The sequence below is a fragment of the Castanea sativa genome, chromosome 11 (genome assembly GCF_040712315.1).
Source record: "Castanea sativa cultivar Marrone di Chiusa Pesio chromosome 11, ASM4071231v1".
In the NCBI taxonomy this organism is placed as follows: Eukaryota; Viridiplantae; Streptophyta; class Magnoliopsida; order Fagales; family Fagaceae; genus Castanea; species Castanea sativa.
The window spans coordinates 69115133-69141265 of record NC_134023.1 but is presented as its reverse complement, the minus strand read 5'-3'; the positions used below and the strand labels follow the sequence as shown (position 1 = coordinate 69141265).

General features: G+C 32.0%; 2 protein-coding genes and 1 long non-coding RNA gene across 3 annotated transcripts in view; 2 read left to right on the top strand and 1 right to left on the bottom strand.

Annotated features, from left to right (window-relative positions):
- The window catches only part of LOC142617880 (uncharacterized), a 42485-nt gene extending 28958 nt beyond the window's left edge, over positions 1 to 13527 (bottom strand). The window contains exon 1 of the long non-coding RNA XR_012841084.1: positions 13469 to 13527. This is a non-coding gene — a long non-coding RNA (uncharacterized LOC142617880). The remainder of the gene's footprint in view (positions 1 to 13468) is intronic.
- On the top strand, positions 5980 to 11429 carry LOC142617879 (cuscuta receptor 1-like). The gene is made up of 6 exons (XM_075790862.1): positions 5980 to 6403; positions 6589 to 6744; positions 6943 to 7098; positions 7509 to 7655; positions 8869 to 9015; positions 9099 to 11429. The coding sequence occupies exons 1-6, from the start codon at positions 6019 to 6021 to the stop codon at positions 11255 to 11257; spliced, it is 3150 nt and encodes a 1049-aa protein (XP_075646977.1). The 5' UTR covers positions 5980 to 6018; the 3' UTR covers positions 11258 to 11429.
- A 4105-nt stretch (positions 13528 to 17632) lies between the features above and the next one.
- Positions 17633 to 26133, top strand: part of LOC142617336 (clustered mitochondria protein-like) — a 62362-nt gene continuing 53861 nt past the window's right edge. Inside the window, exon 1 of the mRNA XM_075790139.1 lies at positions 17633 to 17802. The gene's annotated coding sequence lies outside the window, so the exon portion shown is untranslated. The remainder of the gene's footprint in view (positions 17803 to 26133) is intronic.

The window sequence follows — 26133 nt, the reverse complement described above, 5'->3', positions numbered from 1 at the left end:
GAGTGTATGTCTCATTTGTTTTGCGTAAAGGGTGTATTGCCATCTTTTGGGCCTCCCATTGTTGGATATTCTTAACCTACAATATAGATAAATTGGAGCAATTGGCCTAAGAACTTCACTCCTTCCACATCCCCAGATACCTATGCCTATCTTTTAATAGTCCATAGCCAAAATAAAAAATGATATTTTTTGGAGTGTATATTACTTGACAATAACATGATATTTATAAAGGAGACCATGCTTTTTTTTTTAAAGAGATTTATAGTTTCAACCACTGTGCATCTAAAATTAAACACAATTATTAGATTATTTTTCAAGATATTAGATTATGAAATTATTTTTCAAGATTTTAGTTTTTTATATGTTATTATTCTTTGTCAAATTACTTATCCAATTGGGCATTTGTAATTTATTTTTTTTGAGATGTTAATATTGTGTAGTAATTAACTTTATGCGTTTATTTTAATTAGATTTTCAATGGTTAGACTAGACATTTTGTGTTTGTGCTATTTATTTTGATTAGCTATGTTGGATTTGTATAATTTTATAATTATTGGATAAGTATCAATTTATTGAGCTAAGATGTTTCTTGATATGAGTGTTGAATTCAAAGTAATGGATATCACACTAAATAATTTGCTATATGACTTAACAAGTGGCAAATACATTCCAGTCCCAAAAAACAAAAAGTGGCAAATACATTATTTTTTAAATAAATAAAAAAATTCATGTGGAAACTATGGGTTGCCTTGCTCAAATTGGCCCAACCCGACCCACAATCCAATTAACACGACTGTTTCTAACATGTTTAAAATGACCCATTTTGACACAAGCATATTTTCAACCCAAACCCAATTGACCCGATCCGAACCACCCACCCGTTTTGCCACGGCTATCAAGAACTCACAATGTTTCAGGAGAACTATTAAATGGGCACATCCTATCATATTGCCAGTTTCAGGAGATTGCAGGAAAAAAAATTGGGTAATAAAAAACAAACACATCTTTTTTTTATTTTATTTATACAAGATAAAAATTCTACTCTAGCCTAATCTAAGTGTATATGTGTGTGAAGCTCCCTCTTGGAGACTTGAACCCCGGCTCTTGCCCCCCACACTCCCCAAGCACTTATACTTGTGGAGTGACCAAACACATCTAATATAAGGTTCTCTAATTGAATTAATTAAGCATAACTATTTATCATTATGAAAGAGAGCATAATTATTAATAATTAAAAATCAAATTTTTACCATTTAGAACATGTGATGTGAGAGGTTTTTTGGTAATGAGTGTGCTAAAAGCTAAATATTTGATATTTGGCACACATGATGCTAATGTTTTAATATGTTTTCATCTAGGAGGCAAATTCTATTGGGTCAAAAGGAAAGGAAAATGACTTATCTTCTTCCACATTTAATATATAAATATATATGAATATATATATATATTTATCCAAAAAAATTCTCATAGTGTTGGACACCAACTAGAATAAATTGGAGTAAATAGAAGTTCAGCTAAGCTAAAAGGCAACTCACATAGCTGTCAACAACTTAAGGTAATTTTTAGCTGGAAGCACATTTCGGCATACAAGTTAATTTGTCAAAAAAAAAAGTCATCGTGGTTGGTAGAAACTGGAAAGACACGAAATCTTCCACTATAATAGCCTAGCTAGGTCTTCTCCAATAATGCAAGGACTATCTAAGAAAGCACAGTATAAGGTGCAGAGAAAGCACCATATATTGACCCCAAGTCCTTGGCGTCTTTGTTAAGTTTAGCTATTTAGGCCTTGTTTATCACTATTCATAGAGAGCTCTACTTAAGCTTAACTTGTTTATATATATATATATATATATATATATATATATATATTGTAAATAAGTCAAGCTTGATCATTCTTTTGAGACTTCTATTTCTAAACAAATTGTGCTCCAACAAATTATTTTGTTTATGAACACAAAACCTTAGGAAAAACAATGCAACAGACTTAGAGTTTGATTGGTTTGAACTAAAATATTAGGGTAAATTCCATTAAAATATCCCGAGGTTTAGAAAAATCTTAGCTAGGTGTAAGGCTTTTCAAAACTGACTAATTTGATCCCTAAAGCCAACTTAGTCCGCAAACACTGTTAAGCCAGTTAATTATTTTTTTTCTCAACTATTTTAAGTGTTAAGTTGGCTTTAGAAACCAAATTAATTAGTTTTGAAAAGTCTTAGACTAGATTGGTATTAGCTCAATTCTCAAAGTATGTTAATAGAATTTATATAAAATAATATACTGAGTTTGACCCAACCGTAAAACATGATTCTACATCTCTTAGACTTCCAAACAAGAATAAATAGTAGTAAATAAAAGTTCAGCTAACCAGAAAGGCAGCTCATAGCTGTCAATAACCAAGGGTCAGTTTTAGGCTAAAAGTTGGAATCGCATTTGGGCATATAGGTTAATTTGTCAAAAAACAAAGTTGGCAAAAGTCATCGCGGTTGGTAGAAAGTGGATCCAAACACATTCTATGTCCCATTTAAAAGTGTGGTTTTCAAAAAAAAAAAATTTTAAACGTACTTTCCCCAATCTTTTCTCCCACCTTTTTAGTTTATATTAATAAAATAGAAAATTATTATCACACTAGTGGGTGGAAAACTCACCATATGGATGCCAACTCCTAGGGTCCGTTTAGTTGGGAGGATGGAAAAGTGGGAGGATAGAAAATAGAGGGAGGATAGAAAAGTTTTTAGTTTTCCTCAGTTGTGTTTGGTTGAAAGGGTGGAAAAGTAGAGGGATGGAAAACTTTTTGGTTTGGTTAAAAATAAGGTTTGTACGAATTTACCATCATGTCCCTCTTAAATAAAAGAAAAAGTAATACATTATACTTTTCAAAAAAATTGTGTATAAAAATTGTGTATGGATGAAAGTGGACATTTCAAAAAAATAGCATAAGAAATCATCCAAAAATGTTTTCTTAAAAAATAATAAAAATAAAAATTAAGAAAAAAAAAAAAGAAAGAAAAGAAGAACCCTGACCAAACAAAAGAAAAAAAAAAGCAAAAAAAAAGAAAAAACCAACGTGAATATGTCAAAAGATAAAGAAAAAAAAAACCCAACGCTACAGTAGAAAAGTAAAAAAAAAAAAAAAAAAACTTGAAAAGTGGGGGCAATTTTGTCAAAAAAAAATCTCACTTCACTCCAATTTTCTCTCCAATTTGAAGAGATTGTATTTTGAAGGAGAAGGAGAGAAAACTTGTGGGCCCCACCACTTTTCTCTCCCTCTCCCTTTCTCAACCAAACAGTGAAAAATGCAATTTTTCACCCTATTTTCCACTCCCTATTTTTCATCCTCCCTGTTTTCACCCCAACCAAACACACTCCTAGTTTAGGTCTTCTCAAGTATTTTCAAAGAAAGCGTATGAAAAGGGTTTTTTTTTTTTTTTTCCTGTATGTTTTTATTAGAACATATTTTGAGATAAACAAAACTTAAATATAGTACTTCAATGCTGTTTCTTAGTTTCCTTTCTAAAGATTTAGTCACGTGGCTATACCTAACTAAAAATACACTTTCATCTCATTAAAAAAAATAACATGGCTAAATCTTAAGAGAAGAACATGCAAAGACGGACCTAGCCTTGGGCTAGGGGGGCCCATGGCCCCTCCTAAATTTTGAAGAAAAAAAATTCTTAGTATGTGTATACACAGAAAATTTTCAATTTGCCCCAAAATATGCAATATTGGCCCCCTCCCTCCAAAAAAATTATAAATTGGCCCATGAAATCCAAAAGTATATGTTCTATTCTATCTCTTTTGTCCAATTGCCTGAAGAATAATTACAATTACCTTTGGATAATAACAACAAAAAAAAAAAATTAAAGCACAAATTTGGTCCAAAGAAACCTAATTGCCCAAAAAATAATATGAATTACTTGCAGAAAAAGAAACCCAATTGCCCCAAAAATAACATAAATTACCTGGAGACAAACTAATATTGACAACAAAAGTAAAGTACAAATGTGACATTATCAAATGTATGATTTTCAGTTCACATGGTGTGAACTATGAAGTGCTTAATGTCATATTTTTTAAGTTACTTTTCAAAAAGTTTTTAGCTCTGTTTGTTGTAATAATAATGTTTATTTTTTATTAAAAAAATTATATAATGAGTTTATTGTAATAAATTGTTTGGTAATGTTACTTTCTAAGAAATGAGAGAAATTTGTCAATCTTATGTCAAAATATTATTTAAATGGTCAGGTAGATGTAGGATAAATTCCTTATAATTAATTATTGTTTCCTTTTTTTTAAGATCATGGAAAAATAATGTTCAATTTTGATTTTTTTTATTAAGAAAAATTCTAAATAATTTAGAAGCTCATATTGAAAATGCAGTATTGTCAACATCTAGTTCGATGTCCCAATTCTAAAATCCATCAAATAAATTTTTGAAAAATCACCATATATAAAATCGGTAATAGTTCATTATAGAATAATCTAGAATTATCATGAATATATTATGATGTTAATGAACAAAATGCAATTGAACAAGCTTATGTTAAGTTTGGTCTATACCAATTTTTTTTTAATACTTTTGGCCCCCCTTCTTTCTGAATCCTGGTTTCATCCCTAAGACTATATACTGAAGAAACAATACTTAAGTACTGTACCTAAATTTTATTCTTTTAAAATATATATAGACATTTTTCCATCAATTAGGAATATTATGTAAAATAGTAAAAGGAAAATTTGAAGCTTTAACCAACACACTATGCATTATTAGAGCACGCAATTGTTTCCAAAAAAAAAGACAATCAATTGTTTTACTGTGACGTGGACCGGTTTTATAGCAGTATATATAAGTAGGATGCTGGTGGTCTATTTTATTTGTAATACTGTGTAAAGCTATTTTGCATGGACATCGAGATGGGTATGGGTACTGGGTGCAAAAATTCTTGAAAAACAAGAGTACAATATGTTAGGTGTTAGACAATTAATTAATATTTATATTTAGGCATATTTTAAAATATTTTTAAACATAATTTATGTTTATTTTAGGTTTTAAATTAAGTAATAACAGTAAAAAAGTACAATAACACCCAATGAAGTACAATTCTCCATAGTAGAGCACTTGAATTGCTTGATTTACCGGTGGAAAACTATCAATCAATCTATCAGTACTCATTTTATGTACAATATTTAAATTTAATAAACAAACAAATTGTACCCAGTCACAACAAATGCCAAACAAAAAAACAAATGCTAAACAAAAAACACATAATCTTATAAAACCCAAAAAACCAAAAAATATAGTCTAAAAGAGGCTCGTACCAAAAGTTGTTTCAGTTTATATATATACACACATATTTAAAAGTCTTTATTATAATTATAATTTTATTTGTCTCACATAATATATTTTAATAATAATTATTATACGTAGATTTTTTTTCCCCTAAATAAGATACACCAATTGTTAGAATGTTAAATAGAAAATAAATATAATAGGAAAAAATTTTAAAATTTAAGGCTAAAGCCTACAATACACGGCTATGTCGGTAAACAAAGACAAAGTTTTGAAGAGTTGAAAGCGTTTATTCAAAACTTTGAACTTTATCAGAGAGTTATTCACAACTTTGTATGGGACCACACTGTACAAGCCCGCCAGACAAAAAATAATGAATAGGCTCATAAAAACAAATTCTTTCTTTCGTTTTATTTTCAGTATCATATAAAATAAATTACCTTCTGGCACCTATTTTTTATTTAATAAAAATTGTCATTGTAGTTGGGTGGAAAGACACCATGATTCAAACTGTGAAGACTTAGTCCAAGTCATGTGAAATAATGGATGTAACTTTTTGCTTTTGGAAAAAGCACAAGATATGATCTGAGAAAGTTCTATGCGTAGTGGGTATATATAGGAGAATGGTGGTAGTGTTATTTCAACTCAAAACCTATTTTTCTTTGAAGTATAAATCAGAGTTGAGCAAAAACTTTGTCAGTCTTATTGTTATAGAAAATCAGAAAAAGAAAAAGTAATGGAGTTGTTGGGACGTTATTGGTGGTGGCCGGTGGTTTTAGTTTTGGTTCATGTTGGTATGAATGGGTGCTTTGGTTGTTGGGAGCAAGAGAGAATTGCTCTCTTGCAATTCAAAGCTTCCATCGTCAACTACGCTGATGAATATTATTTGCCTCATTGGGACTTAGGCAACAAAGAGAGTGATTGCTGTGAGTGGGAAAGAGTCAAGTGCAACATGACAACTGGCCGTGTAATCCAACTTACTCTTAATAATATGATGTCTTATTCTAGTAGAGAAAGTGGGGGAGGTTGGTACTTTAATGCCTCTCTACTTCTTCCCTTTGAAGCCCTCCAATACCTTGATTTGAGTGCAAATTTGATTTATGGATGGGTCCCAAATGAAGGTACCAAGTTTATATCCTAAGAAAAGTAGGAAGTATTTAATTTGTTGATATTCTAATTTTTTCTATTAAATCCTTTTTTTTTTTAAACAGTCGAGAAAAAAATAATTGTATTTTAGGAATCATTTTATACTGTTTTCTGGGAATATATAGTTGCAAATGTGAAAATTGAAGCATCTAAATTACAGGTTTTGAAAGATTCTCTGCGTTGAGCAAGTTGGAGGTGCTACACTTGGATTTTAATAATTTTAATAACAGCATTCTTTCATCCTTGAGTGGAATTGCATCCCTCAAGGAACTATATTTGGGGTGCAACAATTTGAATGGATCAATCCCCATCCAAGGTAAGCCTTTCGGGTAAAATCCTCCAACTAATTTGTTTGACCAAAGTAAATTGTTTGAAATTATTTTTTTTCTTTTTTTACCTTTTCTTTAAAAATAAATGTAGACCATAGATTAGTTGCATGTTAAGATTCATTTTGTACTGTTTTGTGGGAATATAAAGTCACAGACATGCAAATTGAATAATCTAAAAATTGCAGGTTTTCAAAGATTCTCTTTGTTGAGCAAGCTGGAGGTGCTTCACTTGGATGGTAATAATTTCAATCACAGCATTCTGCAATCCTTAAGCGGTATTGCATCGCTCAAGGAACTAGATTTGAGTAACAACAATTTGAATGGATCAATCCATATCAAAGGTAAAACTCTCATTAATTTGCAAAGGAATATTATTGGAAGAGTGTTTCATGCACGCTTATTGAGCATGTAACATTTCTTATTTCCCTCCTATCAATCATTGATATTTATGCAACTAAATTTCACCCTTTTTTCCTTTGCTATTTTAAATGAAAAGTATTTATGCACCTAAAGTTCCTTTTATTTTCTCATGATTTTTTATGTAATATTTTTTATTGTAGAATTTAAAGCATTTAGCAACTTAGAGGAGCTTTACTTGAGTCAGAATAATATCCATGACTTCGTGACAACAAAAGACATATAGGCTATAAATATATATGTTCATTGATTCAAATCAAATACTTCTTTGGAATGGTATGCCAAATGAAATTATCATGTCGATGTTTTTGAGATATTTCTTTTTGCCCTCTAGATTCAAACATCTCAACTAAGCTGCAACTCTTAGACTTGAGTGGGAATGATTTCAGTGCACAAGTTCTTGAGTCATTAACGGCCTTCCCATCGTTGAAGACATTAGATCTTTCAAATAACAATTTGGAGGGATCGTTTTCCACTAAAGGTAAGTTATACCATTGACATCAAGGTGGCGTTGTTTTGCATTTTACTTTTAATCACTGGCATAATAGTAGAAAATCTCTATCAAACCCTATTCTAAATATCGATAATCAAATTTCTTGAAATTCAATGAGACTAAACTTATTGTCTTTCATAAGTATCATAATCTATTTTCATCTTGTTAAAATTTTGTATTCAAAATGTTAAAAACAAAGACTACACAACGGAGATTTTAATATCGGTTTTTTAGCATACCTTTCTTGGCCTAAACCAACAATCACATAGGAGCTTCAAGGTCGTTCTACGTTGCCCAGAGCGAGCAATTCAAACTCGTTCCATATTCCTACTTTAGTAACCCACGAATAGGGTTTCAATTAGCTCAAATGGTAAAGTTTCTTATGGTTGTATAAGAGATTTGGGGTTCAATCATTGCCTATGCTAAAAACTTATTGGTGTCTCGATTTGATGATAAATAGCTATTATCAAAAGCGGACGCCATAGGATTGCACACAACTAGAGTAATGCAAACAAAATCCACGCCCTAAGAGCCTCACAACAATATTACAATAGATTCATATTCTAAATTATATTAATCTTAAAAAAATACAATATCTATTTTTCTAATGACTTGTAAATAATTGAAGTTCATTTGTCAAATATTATAATACTTATTTAGTATTATAAATTGATCATAAAAATAATTTCTTATCAAATATTTCAAAATAAACTTATAGCATACACGCACATCAAATGGGACACCAGCTAGATTTTACAAATTGAAAGAGTTCAAATAAAAAAAATGGTTTTGATTTGATTTGTGTAAAAAGGAATTTACCTAAATCAGAAGTAACTGTAGCAAAAAAAAATGATTTAGATGTTGTAGAAAAACGGGGAAAAAAAAAGGTTTAACAACACACTCTTAAAATAAGATTGAGATCTTCAAGGAAAAGCATCATCTCTAGTTGAAATAAATTAATTTCATAATTTGAATTAAATTCTAAAGTATGAAAGTATATAGACTGCCACATTACGTGATAGTCTATACACTATAATTAGATAAAATAAAATTACTTTCTTTCAAACAATCTTAGTTATGGAAGTGGTCTTGGGTACTTTAACACTTCTGTGTGGTAGCTTAATAATTTTGAGCAATTAGTACTAATTTATGCTCTACCATGTCAATTAGTACTAATTTAAGCTTTCTGCTTTTGTTTTAGAGTTGAGCAAACTAAACAACCTTGAGCAGTTGAAGTTGGATTGTTCATCGATTGATAAAAGTCTTCTTCGCAAAATTGGAGTTATGACTTCTCTTAATGTATTGGCAATGAGCCATTGTGGACTGAATGGCACCCTACCTGACCGAGGTAGGGTTTTTATTTTTCCACAATGATATTGCTTTGAATAATTATGATAGTAGACCCTAATAAATAATTATCACATTATACAGGCTGGTGTGAACTTAAGAAGCTCCAAGAGATAGACCTCAGCGGCAATAATTTTGAAGGGAGACTACCTTCATGTATGGCAAACTTGACATCACTCCGGGTATTGGATCTCTCTAACAATCACTTCAATGGGAACATTGTCCAGTCTCCACTATCAAGTTTGACATCACTTGAGTCCCTTTCTTTCTCATATAACAACTTCTCGATCCCATCCACGTTGTCCTTCCTTTCCAACCTCTCAAATCTTAAGATCCTATCAAGTGATAACAATATATTAGCTTTGGAACCTGACTCCCTTACTTGGATTCCAACCTTCCAATTAAAGGTTTTCAGTTTGTCAAATTGTTCATCTAACATTCACAATAGGACACTTCCCAGACTTCTTCATTACCAATATGATTTGCGAGTTATTGTTCTCTCTCACAACAAGTTGGTTGGGCAGTTCCCAAACTATTTGTTAGAGAACAATACAAGATTGGAGCTTTTTATTGTAAATAATAACTCTTTCACGGGGCCTTTTATGGTGCCATATGATATTCGTCCCAACATGTTGCACATAGATATTTCTAATAATTACTTACATGGTCCAATTCCCACAAACTTCGGTTTAATCTTTCCAAATTTAGAATCTTTAAAAATTTCAGGAAATGAATTTGAAGGCAATATTCCTTCTTCTTTTGGGAATTTGGCTTTCTTATGGGATCTAGACTTGTCTGAGAATCATTTCTCAGGAACCATACCAATGCATTTTATAATGGGTTGCTGCAATTTAGAATTACTCATATTATCAAACAATAACTTCAGTGGCCAAATATTTCCTGCCAATTCTAATTGGACTAATCTAATAAGTTTACATTTGGACAACAATCACATCTCAGGCACGCTTCCAACATGGATAGGGAACGCGACTTCTTTAGAAGATATTGTTATGGCCAAAAATCATTTTGAAGGTCCTATTCCAATTGAGTTATGCAAACTCGTTGATCTTATATTTCTTGACCTTTCTGACAACAATCATTTTGGCTCTGTTCCATCTTGCTTCAATTTCTCAAGAATCAGTTTTTTTCAATTAAATAAAAATTGCTTGAGTGGTCCAATTCCAAGTTCTTTCCAAAACAACTCCAATCTACTTATATTGAATCTTCGAGATAACCATCTAACTGGAAACATTCCCAATTGGATTGGCAGCCTCTCATCATTGAGAATTCTCCTCTTGAAAGCGAATCATTTAGGAGGTCAAATTCCAATTCAAGTATGCCTTTTGCAGAATTTAAACATTTTGGATCTTTCCTACAACAAATTTTCAGGTCCAATTCCTCATTGTTTGAGTAACATAACTTTTGATGCATCTTCCCACAAAACTTCTTTAACAGATTCATCTTTAATGGGAACTTTTGTAAGGATTTTGTCATTATATTTGAACACAAAGTCAAATATTATCAACTATCCCCCTTATGATCCATCTACATTTGAAGTATTTGTGAAAGATGACGAAGAAGTAGAGTTCACAACAAAAACTAGAACTTACTCCTACAAGGGTGACATCCTCAAGTACATGTTTGGAATTGACCTCTCATGCAACAACCTAGTAGGTAAAATCCCACTGGAACTTGGTAGGATGGGCAGCAACATTCGTGCATTGAACTTGTCACACAACAATCTATCCGGACCAATTCCAGTAACATTCTCAAACCTAAGACAAATAGAAAGTCTGGATCTTTCCTACAATAATTTGAATAGCAAAATTCCACCTCAGTTGACCGAAATGACCTCTCTAGCGGTCTTCATTGTGGCACACAACAACTTATCAGGAACAACACCCGACAGAAAAAATCAATTCATTACTTTTGATGAAAGTAGTTATGAGGGGAACCCTCTCCTGTGTGGACCTCCATTATATAATAGTTGCACCAAAATGAGACCACCGTCTACAATATCAGTGGATATTGAGGTGGAAGGTGGTAGTTTCATGGACATGAGTGTCTTCTACATAAGCTTTGTGGTGGCTTACATAACTATCTTGCTTGGAATTGTTGTAGTTCTCTACATAAATCCATACTGGCGTAGGGCATGGTTTAACCTCATTGAAGTGTGCATTGATACTTGCTACTGCTTTTTTGTGGTTCATTACCGTAAGTTGTTCAATTTCAGCCTTGCATAGCCTTGTATTGCTACTATTTTGTTGTGGTTTATTACCGTAAGTTGTTTAATTTCAGACTTGCATAGCCTTGCATTTTAATGATTACATGTATGTGTGTCACTTCTTGTTGGATTTTGAATCTAAAGATTGAATTTTAATACAACGTTGTGCAAAATCTTTATTTGTTGTGTAATTTTAAAGGACTAAGATTGTATTTTTGCATTGTTGCTTTAATTGAATATGTGAGTTATGCAAAGACAGAGAAATACAGCTACCCCCAGGGGGCTAGGAGTCTAGCCATGTAACGGCAAGAAAATCTTAAATCTTGCACTCACCATGAACTCTGCCAAATCACATAAAACATGCTCATGAATTCACAATGCTCAAAACCATAATATGGGGACATCCAATCCTATGCACAAGCACTTGTATGATTTGGCAGCTCCAAAGAAAACCAACTGAATAATGTTTAACTTTCTAAATGCTTCAGTAAATATTGAACCATCTATATATTCAAAAGATTTATTCCAAGTGACATCTAAATATCCATGTACGTGACATTATTCATAACATAATACAAAAACGACAGATAAACTGACTTGACATTCTTGATAATGAAAAATATTAAAGAACAATAAATAATATGTACAATAACAACTTGGATACTCTAGATGCAAGTGATCAAATGTTGTCAAATAAAACTACCATTGTGATTTGTAAGAAAAAAATTACACAACCCTAACAACCGTCTCTGCCCGCAACCCCCCCCCCCCCCCCCCCCCAAAAAAAAGGAAAAAAACGACCCAGTCACTCCTACAAAACTTATAGAGTGGGTGGGTCTTTCAACAAATGATGTTTTTTCTTCAGTTGCCTTTTTCCTTTTTTGCTAAGAATTAGCAAACAAATGACACCAATTGGTCTACATTTTACCTTGGTGCTCCAGCAGTAGCACGCTTATCATATTCCCCTTGCTCTTCTTCGGCAAACTCTTCAATCAATTCATGTTGCCTTGGGTCAAATTCCTGCACAAATCAATCATTTTAATCTACTATAATAATGAGAGGCTACAAACACATTCCCATATGATGCTATAGATTACAGTAATATGACACTTTTTTTCCCATAAATAGTCCACACACTGGATTAAACTGAACCATAACAATACATTCTGGAGGGTGAAAAACAACAACAATGACTAAGAACAAGGAAACCTACGATGGAATGCTGACATTGAAGTGCACATATTGATCACCAAATGAGTAAGAGTTCCTCGTCTTGATCCCTGCATAAAAACAACAAATTCAGAGGGAAAACACACGCAATTTTGATATAAAAAAATAAAAATAAAAAAGTTTTTACGCTCAAGATATTTAGAATGTTAACAGACAAATAAAATTAATGATATTACATTTAATAAGTTGCTTAACTAGGGTAAAATCATCAAATCCTACATTGAAATGATGATCAGCAACAAAATGCATATTTTATGCGACTCATGTGGACTCTTAACGTTAGTCATAGAGGATACTCTTCTGTCAAATTTTCATGTTGATTCCTTACTTTATAATAAAATTAATAAATAAAAAAAAAAAAGAACAAATCATGATAGGAAGAAAAAACCACACTTCCTCTGGGGGTTTATTGATACAAGGAACAAAGTGGCTAAAATGTAAAAGAACCAATTATGCCACATACTATTCTCGATAGAGAGCAGGATGCAAGTGGCAAGCCAAAATAGAATCATTTATCACACACAAATTTTTATAAGTGAACATAATGAAATTTGGCATGTCTAGCTCACCAACCTTTCTTCTTCAAAACTACCTTCTGACTGGGCTGGGTGCCAGAGTGAACCTATACATCAGAAATTAGTTAGATCATGATACTATAGAAAACTAGAACAAGAAAGAACCTCTACAAGAAGCCAGTAATCTTAGGCTAAAAGCCAACCCCATAGGAATGACATGGAGCGATAGAGAGATGCTATTTGGCTTTGGTTTTTTCCTGTCCCAACAAAGGGACAAGGACATGAAAGAACCTTAACAAACAAACCATATCTCATTATTAATTGATCTGGTTACCGTCCCATGTGGGGGTCAAGTCCAATAATCAAGTCGCATGAGTTGCATAAGTAAATTCCAAATGAACTGACAGAATCTCAACAAAGAAAACAGTCATAAATGAAATTTTCCCATTGCACAAGTACTAATCATATATAAACAATAAACAAACCTTGAGGACTACATCTCCTGTGAGAGTTGGGACTTAAATTGTTCCCCCCAAAATTGCCTCCAAAAAAAAAAAAAAAACTACTAGATCAAAAATAAAAGTTTTTTTTTTATTTTTGATAAGATAAAGATTTTATTAACGGAAAAAATGTAATTCAATTATTTTTATCATTCCTCTAACAGCTTTTAGCAATCTAATAATTATAGTAACAAATCAAAAAGTGCCTAAATTTTTCTGCTGCCAGAAAATTCCTGAAATGTATCTTTAAGAACATCTATCTTTAGCTTTATATTCCATCTTTTTGAAACCATAATCAACCTACAAACCCTAAAACCTTCTTCCTTAATTGCTAACAGCTGACTGAGGAGGTGTTAAGAAACAGCATAACAGGTGACTTCCTGGAATTTATCTTTAAAACTCAAAAACTCACTGGATATCTTCTGTATAGATAATTTTTCACATTTTCAAGTGTTAGTTCTTATCGTTTTTATCACCATGCTTTTAGTCCATTTCCAATCTTTGTCCTGGTATACATAGTGAGAAGAAGTATGTTGTGGGTACTCTTCCTTCATCCATTAAATATATACTATTTGAGATGTTTTTGTCCACAAGACAGAAAATAGGCTGACCTCCAAAAATGTTGATTCAATCAACCACAAATACATATTAAGAATATATATATATGCATCCCTAAGTCAGTTTCCCATGTGTCTGACATTTAAGTTTAACCTCTATTCACTTCGTAATTACAAATTACTAAATTGCCCATTAGTCAAATATCTAATAAGTGTAAGTTATACATTAATGTTGAAAAATGACAAGTTTCATAGACAATGGCTACAGAACTTCTTTGACAACTATTTAAGCCAATTTTCATTATGTAGGTGCATTTTGTTAGAATTTGGACGTGTCAATTTGAACAATTTGGCATTTTGGTATTTATCAAACTATTTGTACTAGATTATTTTATAGGTTAAACTATTTGGCCTATGTGCCATTTTGAACTATTTAAAATAGAGCTTATGGTTATTTTGAATTATGAGAATTATTGTCTATGTATATGAGCATGATGGTTGGTAGAGATTATAAAAATTAAACAACTATTTTTTGGACAAAACTTAGGTGCAATATTTTAGATGTTGTTCCTTAAGTTCCCTCTTAAGATTTAGCCATGTGATTACTTAACTAAAACATTCACTACCATTCCATGAGAAAAAATCCATATAACAGAATCTTAAGAAGGAAACTTAAGGAAAAACACTTAAGTACTGTACCTAAGTCTTGCTCATATTTTTTATTATATTTATAGTCAAAATTTTAGTATGAAAATCAAATTCATTCTTAGTTTTTTATTTATAATGGTTTAAATAATACATGTTTTAAGAAATGTTATAAAAATTTTATGCATACCAAATATAAGAAAACATTCACAAGCTCATTTTCAAGGTCTTTACCAAACACCGAAAAATGAGATAGTTGTTCAAAAAAAACTCTTTGAAAAATGACTAATTTTTTCAGAAAATATTAATGTTGAAACGAACAAAGCGTAAATATTCAGAATAAAGTCAAAGATAATTTTATCTTAGGCATTTAGCTTTTTCTCAGCAAAGACCTGAATGCAATTAGGATTTCCTAACACTATACACCATAGCTATTTTATTAAAAATCTCATACAATGCACTGTTCAAGACATCCATGGTCAATGCCTCTATCACACGAAGGCAAATGTTATCTGCGGACATGGCCATAAAGCTCAAACACGAGCTCATCTTCAACAACTTCGAGACCGTTGAAGGCCGAGGCGCGAACGTCCATGTAAAGAAAGAAGGTTCTTGAAGAAACTAGAGACTTCTCATTGATTGAATGTTTACAAAATGAAAAACTGACTACAAATAATTAACAACTTCCTATTTATATACACCAAGAAAACAGGGGCTAAACTTCCCGCCCAAAATAACTGCTTAACAAACTTTAGCAAACTCCAATCAGTGCTTGACAACTGTAATGCACTACTTCTTCCTTCTGGCACGTGTTGTAACTGCTTTTCCTTCTGTCGTTTTCTTCTGTTTTATATTCTTCTTATTGCCGTTTAGCTTTGTATGTCGTTTAAGCTCTGTTTTCCCTTTAACAAAGTGCACATATTGATCACCAAATGAGTATGAGTTACACTAATACAAATTTTATGCACTTTTTTGTGTGTACCACTCTATGTTCCACCAATAGCAACTTGTCATATATTAATTTTACTTTCCTTATAAGATAATTGGAGTTGAAAATAGAAAAAATCATATAAATGGACAATTGTTATTGATGAAACATAAAGTCGTACATAAAAAAAGGTACAAGAAATTTGTTTTCAAGTTAAATGTCTTGATCCCTGCACAAAGTTAGAGGGAAATTTTGAGAAAAACCAAATTGACACAGTAACAAAGTGGCTAAAATTTAAACAGATCAATTAACGTGCTAGGCAAAGGCAAAAGAATATTAGATCTCACACCAAACATGGTCGTTTTTGTCTCATAATTAAATTCCTCTTTATGTGCAAACCTATTCGATGGTAGTATTAATTAGCCGATACATGAGGTTCACCACGGCCTACTAAATGTGTACCCAAAAAAAAAAAAAAAAAATACAAAATGGATAGGTTACCAGCTTTTTTTTTTTTTTTTTTTTCTGAACCTAGAAAAAATGAAGATTAATAAACAATAAAGCAAATTGATAAATTTCTTGTTCATCATTTCTAAAATAAAAAAGATGGGATACTATAAAATGATAGACTGACTTTACAATTAACATGCATACATCAATTCCAGTAGTAAAGAATAATAAACAATATTTACAATCAGGGACGGACTCAGGAGGTTGAGGCTGGTACGCTAACAGCAGTCTCTGACCAATTGCTCAGGTTTGAGTTCCACAAAAAGTAAAAAAAATTTGAGTGGTGAAAAGTGATAATATGTGTCAAATGGTGGTGTTAAGGAAATTGGAGAATTTTAAGTGAGGAGTGATGAGTGACGAAAATTGAGTGATGAGTGATGAAAAAAAAATCCAAACATGGCCTAATATTCTAGGGCCTGTTTGGTACCTAATCCCAAACTCACATTTTTACATTTTAAACAACATTACACACATTTCTATACACTTTGGCTACTATGATTGTCCATTCTTTAGCTACTATTGCTAATGTTTAAAAAAAAAAAAAAATTATGTTGAGCACATGTTTTGAAGGATGGATAATAGTTTTAAGAATAGTTCAATTGCATATTTATGGTATATGATGTATTACATTTATGCGTTTTCCTTCTTATGCTTGGCGCTTTCTCATGCTATTGTCTGCTTTGTCTAGATATTTCCTATTATACATGTCAGGAGTTCGGGTCTTTTATAGTTGGACATGTCTAACTTATTATGCCTTAAATCATGTTCCATGAGTATTGATTTGTTAATATCTGAACATAAGGAACTACTATATATCATAGGGGTAAATTACTGTGCTTAGAGTCCCAGAATATGCTATTTCAGTCACAATATGTATTGTCGTAACAACAGAAATGGATGTAAATATTTTGCCATTTTTGTTCCCATGTTTCCTTTGTGAACAATGATGTTATTTGTTACTTCATTGCCACAGTTTGTCCACCACGATTACTCAGCTTCAAAATTCATTTTAAACCAAAGTATTAGATGGAATTTCACTTTCAGAATTTGGAAAACTTATACCACACTTGCCAAACTAGCTGGTCTTCTTGAAACTAGCTATTTTCCAACACGTTGAAATAGCACTTTTCTAATATGTTTTTCTTGGTATACACTGCCTATTTTGATAAGTACTTGTGGAATAAGATTAGTTCCTGGAACCTGAGTACTGCCACCTAAATTCTTAATATGCTGGGTCCTGGGATTGCTTAATTTGATTTAGTTTGTATATGTGAGTTTCCTGTTTTGTATATTTGTTGGTAATATTGTTTGGTTGATCTTAGTGATATAAAAATTTATGCATCTTGTACTTTGATTTTGATCATAGCTGTCAGGCACTAATGTTCCCCTGCAAGACATGACTGATTATAAAATTATGCATCTTTAAATTAGCTATTATTTGGTTATAAGATTGATTTTCGATTCAGTGATCTGCACTTACAAGAATAAAGCAGATCAATATGAAAATTTGTTTATGATTTGCTTGAGCTTGACCGGTGTTCCCTTTCTTAACTTTTCAGGTATCTTGCCATGGTTTTGTATCATGCAGGAGACATGGCTGGTGCGATAATGCAACAGCACAAGGAACTGATAATAAATGAACGGTGCCTAGGTTTGGACCACCCTGACACTGCTCACAGGCATGCTCTTCTATTCTTTTCTTTTGTTTCAATGCACTGAGGTGTTTGGATAGTATCTGTCAATTTGTAATGTTTGATGATATAAACTCATTGAATTTAGTTATTTACTTACCCCCCCCCCCCCCCACCCCAAAAAAAAAAACCAATTACGGTTGTGGTTTTTAATTACCACAAGTTACTATTTCAAATATTAGCCAATGATCTATTTCTCAAATGACTCCTTCTGTGCTAAGTGCAAGTTAGAGGGTGAGGTCACGAGTTCAAGACCCACTTTATACGTGCATAATTTACCAATAAAAATAAGGATTCTCATATAATGAAATCAAAAATGGATGCTGTTATCAGAATGAGTTAGAAAAATCATGTGTAACATGAAATAGATTTATTTCTATCTATTACTTATCAAAAAAATAAAAAAAGATTTGTTTCTATTTCTGTGTATAACAGGAGAAAATTTTGTTTTCTTTTTAGTGTCCAAGCAACCCTCTCTTACAGTCACATAGAGATCTAATCTTGGTTCACTGCAGTTATGGCAATCTGGCTCTTTTCTACCATGTACTTAACCAAACAGAACTTGCATTATGGCACATGTCTCGGGCATTGCTCTTACTAAGCTTGTCATCAGGCCCAGATCACCCTGATGTTGCTGCAACATTTATAAATGTTGCAATGATGTACCAAGACATTGGAAATATGAACACAGCTCTTCGTTATCTGCAAGAAGCTTTGAAAAAAAATGAAAGGCTTATAGGCAAGGAACATATCCAAACTGCTGTATGCTATCATGCTCTTGCCATTGCATTCAATTGTATGGGTGCCTTCAAGCTTTCTCACCAGGTATGTGCCTTAGTAAAATTTAATTTGTATAATTGGGATACAATTAATTATAATTCACTAATTTTTGCTTTTGGCATGCCAGCATGAGAAGAAAACCTATGATATACTTGTCAAACAACTTGGTGAGGAGGATTCAAGGACACGTGACTCCCAAAACTGGATGAAAACATTTAAGATGCGTGAGTTACAAGTAATATATGATCTCCTTGAGTAGGTGTGAACTTGTGATAGATTTTCTTGGACAGTTGTTTTGTGTTCTTAACGAGATTCTGTATTCCCTTTTGGTTTCTGAATTTGTGAACCTTGTTTGACAGATGAATGCACAGAAGCAAAAAGGCCAAGCTTTGAATGCAGCTTCTGCTCTAAAAGCTATTGATATTTTGAAGGTACTTTTGGATTCTTCTTTTTGCCTATTTGTTTTGGACATTTTCATCTTTATCCAAGATGAAAGGGAAGGGATCAGATCTCAGAACCGGTTATGCTTGATAGATATAAATGCTTCCCTGTGCTTATGCTTTTGTCCTTTTTTGCACGGCCTGTTTCTCATTCTCTGTATTGTGTCTACAACCCCTACATTTCTGGCTTGGGTTCTTAAAAACCAGTCTTTTTAGCCTGGTACTACAGCATAGTGTATTAAAATCCCTTGATTGATGCCTTTTCAAATTATATTTTTTGTTAAAAGAAAAAGGCTTTAAATACACTGTCACTCCCTAAAGTTTAGCACACAAGAAATTTTTTATTTTTTATTTATAAGTCTAGCGCACAAGAAATTTTAGTCCCTGGAGTTTAAAAATAGTCTCTTTTACTCAGATGATGCAACCAAATTAAAAACTGACATGTCATCACTCAATTAGATACATTAGGAACTAAAAGTGATCAATTTTAAACTTTTAGCTTTCTAGGGACTAAAAAGGATCTCTTTAAGTTTGTTAGGGACTAAAAGCTAGCACTTAAAACTTTTGGAACAAAATTGTTCATAGACTAAGTTTAGGGACTAATAATGTATTTTGGCCAAAGAAAAAAAGAAAAAGTAGGAACTGCGAAGAGCCTTGTAGCTCAACTGGTACCTTCTAGTGTTTTTAACAGAGACTTCCAAGGTTCACATTCTCCCACCACTTACTCAACTAAAATTGAGAACTGAAAACGCTTCTGGGAATCAATCAGATGCTTGTTTCTTGCTTGGAGCTGTCCTAACATCCCTAAAAGATATATTGTTTCTTTTTTGGTGGGTACTTAGGATTTCTCATTTGATATTTGATGTTGCACGACAGGCCCATCCTGACTTAATACAGGCATTCCAAGCTGGTGCAACAGCTGGAGGGTCTGGGAGTTCAGGCACTTTTGTCAATAAATCTCTTAATGCTGCGATAATTGGTGACAATCCTCCTCGAGGGAGGGGAGTTGATGAAAGAGCTGCCCATGCAGCATTTGAAGTCAGAAAGAAAGCTACAGCTAGGGGCCTCTTGATACGTCCACATGGCGTCCCGGTTCAAGCTATGGCACCACTTACTCAACTCCCCAATATTATCAATTCAGGTATGACCCTTGATGCGGCAGAAGGTGGGGAAACTGATGGAGTGAAGAAGGAAGTCAATGGCCATCCTTCAAATGGCCCTGTGGATTCCAAAAATGATGAATTGACATCAGGGCAAGAAGATTAGGCTCCTGTTGGATTGGGCACAGGCTTAGCATCATTGGATGCCAAGAAACAAAAAGCAAAAGCCAAAGCTGCTACTTGAATTGTTGCACAGTTGAGATTACGCTGATCAGTAAGGAAACCCCTTATTTATTTATTTATGAGAATTGGAATGATTTCCAATATGGCATCAGAGCCTTTTGTTTTGTTGTTTGAGTGATGAACAATCCCGTTTATCCATGGATCTCAGAAGCTATAAAGGGTATTGAGATGTGCCCGTTGACCGACAGGTATTCCTTTTCGTTTTAACCAATAATCAGGGCATATACTCCGGAGATCATGCCAGCCAATAGATTAAATATATTCTTCTAGGTACTGACTGAAGAATGAACTTGTCAGTTTTCCTATCTTTTGATTTTTAATTAAATTTTGAGCAATTTTGGGGCATCATGTGAAAGCATTTCAATGTTTAATATGTAAAACAATGTTAATTTCCCTCAAAAATGAGATGAGCTTATTTCCTTTGTTTGAGAATCAGCTCTCTTTTTGATTCTTTGTTTTGTATAGTTTTAGAAAACATTGTTTTGATGAAGAAAATCCTCCATTCATTGGAAAATTTTACTCAACTAAAATTGAGGTGGTACTCCAAATCAATAAAAACAAGTTACCTAATTCCGAAATATGACATAAGCTCAATGTAGCACTCATTCAAACCAACAGCAACAGTCACATAAGGAGCACTCATTCAAACCATTAGCAAAAGTTACGTTCGTAGCAACAGTAAGAATTAAGAACAATCCCGTTTAGCAAATATGATGAGTATTCATCATTATTTTTTTAAAAATACTTAGAGATGCCTTGTGGGAAGAAACTAAAGCCATATTTGCGAGCAATTTTAAAAGCTGATATTCCAGGGTTATTTTCCTTTTGAGAGAGATGCACAATGTGATCACCTCTATGTATATAAAATTATCTTTTTAGATTGTCTCATGTTGCATATCTCTTACAGCATGTGAGTTCTCAGGTGGGGACAAACAAATATGAGAGGACTAGTCCTTGAGATTGTTTCAGAGGGTAATTTTTTTTTCTTCATTGACAAGGAACTTTATTTTTTGTCACCTTTTTATTTTATATTGGTTGAAAAAAATATAAAATAAAAACTCTCAAGGGGTGGGTGGAAAGATATGATAGGGTTTGAAGTCTTCAACTATCGCGGTCTTAGGCTATCTCAAATAATGCAAAGTTCTAGACAAGTATTCACTATGAAACACTTTCCAAGAAGGTAAGATGCTAATTTACTTTTAAATTTCGTGGTTCTTATAAAAAAAAAAAAAAAAGCCTTCATATTATGGAAAGTTATTAAGTAATCATGATGTATGAAACACTTTCCAGGAAGGCAAGATACAAATTTAGCTTTAAATTTCATGGTTCTTATACAAAAAAGCCTTCATATTATGGAAAATTTATTAAGTAATCATGGTGTATAATTGATGTGGCACTTCAAACCAATAAAAGCACCTTGTCTAATTCAAAAATATGACATAACAACAAACAACTTTTCAACTCTTCTCCACCGTAGCTTTCCACTGATACGAATCTTTAGCAAAAGTCACATTCATAGAAACAATAAGAAATTAATAACCTCTTTTATTTTAGCATAAATAATGAGAAACTCGTTATTTAAAGAAAAAAAAAAATCCTAAAGATGCCTTATTGGAGGAAGCTATGCCATGTTACTTTTGTGGGAGATCAGTGACGCATACAGTGAAATTATCTTATAAGACGGTTTTCTTATGATGTACCTTTCTTTTTCTTTTTCTTTTTTTCAAGCTTTTCGATATACAAAATTACTGATTATATTTTTAAATTTTAGTTTTTCTAACATCTACTTTTAACATTTTTCAAATGATTTTTTATTTACCTTAAATAAAGTGATACATGGTGAAACAAAATTGACATCTAATTTTCAATTTGATTATGAGAGAGAGAGAGAGAGAGAGAGAGAGATTATTTGGTGCACGGTCATGTGAAAGATTGGATGGCTAATATTGACATTCCATTGTGTGGGAGAGGGACATATAAAAAATTAAAATCTAAATTCCTTATGAGAAATTTACTTTAATGATAATTTGATGCATTCATATGATTTTATTTTTGTTAAAAAGTTTAGGATTTTAAATGAGTTGGGTTTTTATTATTCCCACCATTTTAGAGGCCTTCTTGAAGTGAGGGAGTTCACATTTTTTTAATTATAAAAAATAATTATTAATTTAAAAATTTTGCCGTCCTAGGCAATGGCTTAAGTGGCCTTGCCGAAGGGCCAACTTGGCTCATTGTGCCAATATTCTTTAATTTTCACGTTGAAGCTACATCCTTATATTTTTTTTTATAATATTCATAGCATTTTCACCTCTTTGGTGAAAGCACATATCCTTTATCTTTTTTTCCTTTTTCAAAGAAAATGAATAATTTTCCCCACCTTTTATTTTAGCTGAAAAACAATTTCCATGGGGTAAGGATACAATGTACGACAAAGTCCAACTAGTGGTCTAGGTGCAAAGTTCATAATACTAGTGATATAGATTAACATTTACTATGAAACACTTTCCAAGAAACACTTTCCAAGAAAGTACAAAATATGAATTCATAAAAGGTACTTGATCTGATGAGGCCTAAGTTCTCGGCATTTAGTTGAGTCCAAATCTTCAAAAAGAGGGAAAAGTCAAGGGCTGGCCTAACAATTGACCCCAAAAGTCTTTGGCCTTAATTTTCTTGAGTTTGGGTATTCTCAATTAATCCAAAGCTGTTAGTATCAATAGACTAGTCATAATGAAACAATTTCCAAGATAGTACTAGATACGAAATTAGGATCAGCAACATTCAAACCAAAGACTTTGGCCTCTTCTTGAGTGTTGGTCTTCTTGAGTAGGACGAAAGAAAACAAATCACCGTGTGTATGGAGAAATTCAGGAAAAGAAAAATTAGATTTGTTGGGACGTTTTTGTTTTTAGGTGGTGGGTTGTGTTAGTTTTTATTCCTTCAATGTAAGTGTTTATTCATTAAAAAAAAAGAAAAAATCTTCTTGCACCTTTTCAATTTGGAAAAGGTTAACATTGTAGTGGGTGAAAAGACAACACAATGCGGAGTTTGAGAGTGTGATTGGCGTCAACTTTAGCTTTTAGTTTTTATGTACAACTTTTTAAAATTTTATTTTAATTTTTTATAGTAAATATACTTTAATACACTTTTAACAAAAATTTTCAACAAAAAACTACATAAATTGTTCCCAAATAAACACTTAGTTTTAGTCATCTTTTTTCTCATACAGAAAAAAAGATATAAATGAAAGTTCGTTTGTATAGTGATGAAGCCAGGTGGGTCCTAAGGGGCCCAGGTGAAAAGAGAAAAATTACATTCTTCACAATTTTATATTTTGCTTCATTTTTCTTTTAATTTTACATTGATTTTATTATAATAATGTAGTAAGATACAATGATATTTTGTGTCTTGTAATGTATTACATATAAGACAATGTTTTGTGTCTTTGTCTTTGTTATTAGTTTATTAAACTAAATGGATATTTTTTTGGAATTTTATAATTTTTTTTCTTATACTTTGCCTTCCTAACTTGAAATTTTGGTTTAACCCTTGCGTACCTTTGTATTAGTAGTGGATGTAGCTTTCCTGCTTGTTGAATGGATTAGACAAAAACTAAGATAGAGGGCAAAACATGAATGAATTGGATAAAAACAAAAACAAATAAATAAATAAGTGTTATTTTTCTTCTATTTTCTTTTATTCTTGTTTCTCACAGATTCAAGAATTAGGTAAATTCCTATAAAAGAGAGTAAAAATATTATGAGATCAACCAAAAATGAGGTGAGTTTTTATTTTTTATTATATATATATATATATTTAAGTTTTCAAAAAAAAAATTCAAATATCATTTAATATAATATTAAAAATTTTATATTGTAACTTTATTTTTTAATTTCATTTTTCTTGCTTTTTTATATACAAAGTTACTAACTATGTTTCTAAGTTTAAGTTTTTCTAACATCTATTTTTAAAATTTGAGCCGATTTGGTAGTATCATGTGGATGCATTTCAATGTTTGATATATAAATCAGTGTTAATTTCCCTCTAAAATGAGGTGAGTTTATTTCCTTTTCTTCTGTAAAACAACATGCTTTTAATGTGGTATTATCTTTTAAACCAGTGTTTCCTTTTTCTAAAGTTTGATTGGATTTTTTTTCAGGTATACAGCTTCAGATTTCACTGTTCACTCTTTGATATACTAATCAAACCGTTCTTCCTTTCTGCAGTCATTCTCCAAAACAATCCCAATAGAAGCAGAACAAGTTAGAATTACTATCAAATCATCAATATTTTTACCAAAAGTTAATATGTTCTCTGTTCCATCAAGAGAATACCTATATATGCATTGGCTTTTGGCTTAGGCCGCATGAATTCCTTACATGCTAAGATTGTATATGACAAAGCTCCAATAGATGATATAGTATTGATCTATGATGGAGTTTGTTTTGTGTTGCTGTTTAGATGTGCATTATGGGATAATAACCGAGAAGGGTGAGGGTTTCGGTTAAAACTAAAGAAATAACTTGCATCATGAAAATGGAAATTCTCACAACGTACTTCCCTCATCATTAGTGATAACTGCTAACTAGGCATTAAATCATTTAAATTTCTTCTTCAAGATTTTACTTGGTACTGTTACTTAAATATTTGATCTCATGAAGTTTACAAAAGGAAACCTATATAGATCAATAAGCATGTGATGGAATTTGCTATGAGCATTGTGACATTTCATTGTTTTGGTACAAATGAACATATGAGAGTTACAGACTAAACTAAGAAAAATTAATTATGTGACATGGTGCGTTCCATTTTTTTTCCCTAAATAAAATTGAATTATTATTATTTTTTTTTTTATTTTAGGAAAAATAATAATAAAAACAACTTTCACAGTGGTAGGTAAAAAGATATGGTAGACATGATCATGAAGTCTTCAACTGTCACGGTTTAGGTTATCTCAAATAATACAAAGTTTATAATATTAGTGATATAGCTAGATTAGTATTTACTGTGAAATAGTTTCAAAGAAAGAACTGGATTGGTCTTTGGCCTTTTGTTCAGTCTAGGTCTCCTCAAATAATACAAAAGAAATGATCACTGGTCATCGCTACGAAACATTTTACAGGAACGCATTACATACAAAATAGGAAAACACCAATGCCATGGGCTAGTCATCACTACGAAACATTTTCTTTGAAAGCACTATTCATGAAGCCAAAGTTTTTAGCCTCTTCTTGAGTGTGCGTCTTCTCAAATAATGCAAAATTCCAAACCATTGACACGAAAGTCTTTGACACCTTCTTGAGTTTGGGTATTCTCCAATAATGCAAAAGCTCATAACACCAATGCTATGACCTAGTTATTACTATAAACATTTTCCATGAAAGCACAATTGAAATCAAAGTTTTTGGCCTCTTCTTGAGAGCGGGCTTCGCAAATAATGCAAAACTCATAATATCATGAACTAGTGTTCACTATGAAATCCTTCCCAACAAGGCACTAAACTCTAAACACAAGTTTGGAAAGCACAATTGATTCCAAGTCTTTGTTCTTTTGTTGAGTCTAGGTCTTCCCAAATAATACAAAAGACACACCTCATTCCAAAATATGACTTATGTTCAATAGGCAATATATATATATATATATATATATATATATATATATATATATATATATATATATATATATATATATTGCTTTCTTTTGTGTTTTTTTGTTTTTGTTTTTTTTTTCCAGGTGTAATTTTTTTTTTCTAGACATGA

Coding starts and splice junctions, on each gene's coding strand:
- LOC142617879 (XM_075790862.1), top strand. CDS start 6,019: ATGGAGTTGTTGGGACGTTATTGGTGGTGGCCGGTGGTTTTAGTTTTG. Junction 6,404..6,588: donor TGGATGGGTCCCAAATGAAG/GTACCAAGTTTA, acceptor TCTAAATTACAG/GTTTTGAAAGATTCTCTGCG. Junction 7,099..7,508: donor TGGATCAATCCATATCAAAG/GTAAAACTCTCA, acceptor TTTGCCCTCTAG/ATTCAAACATCTCAACTAAG.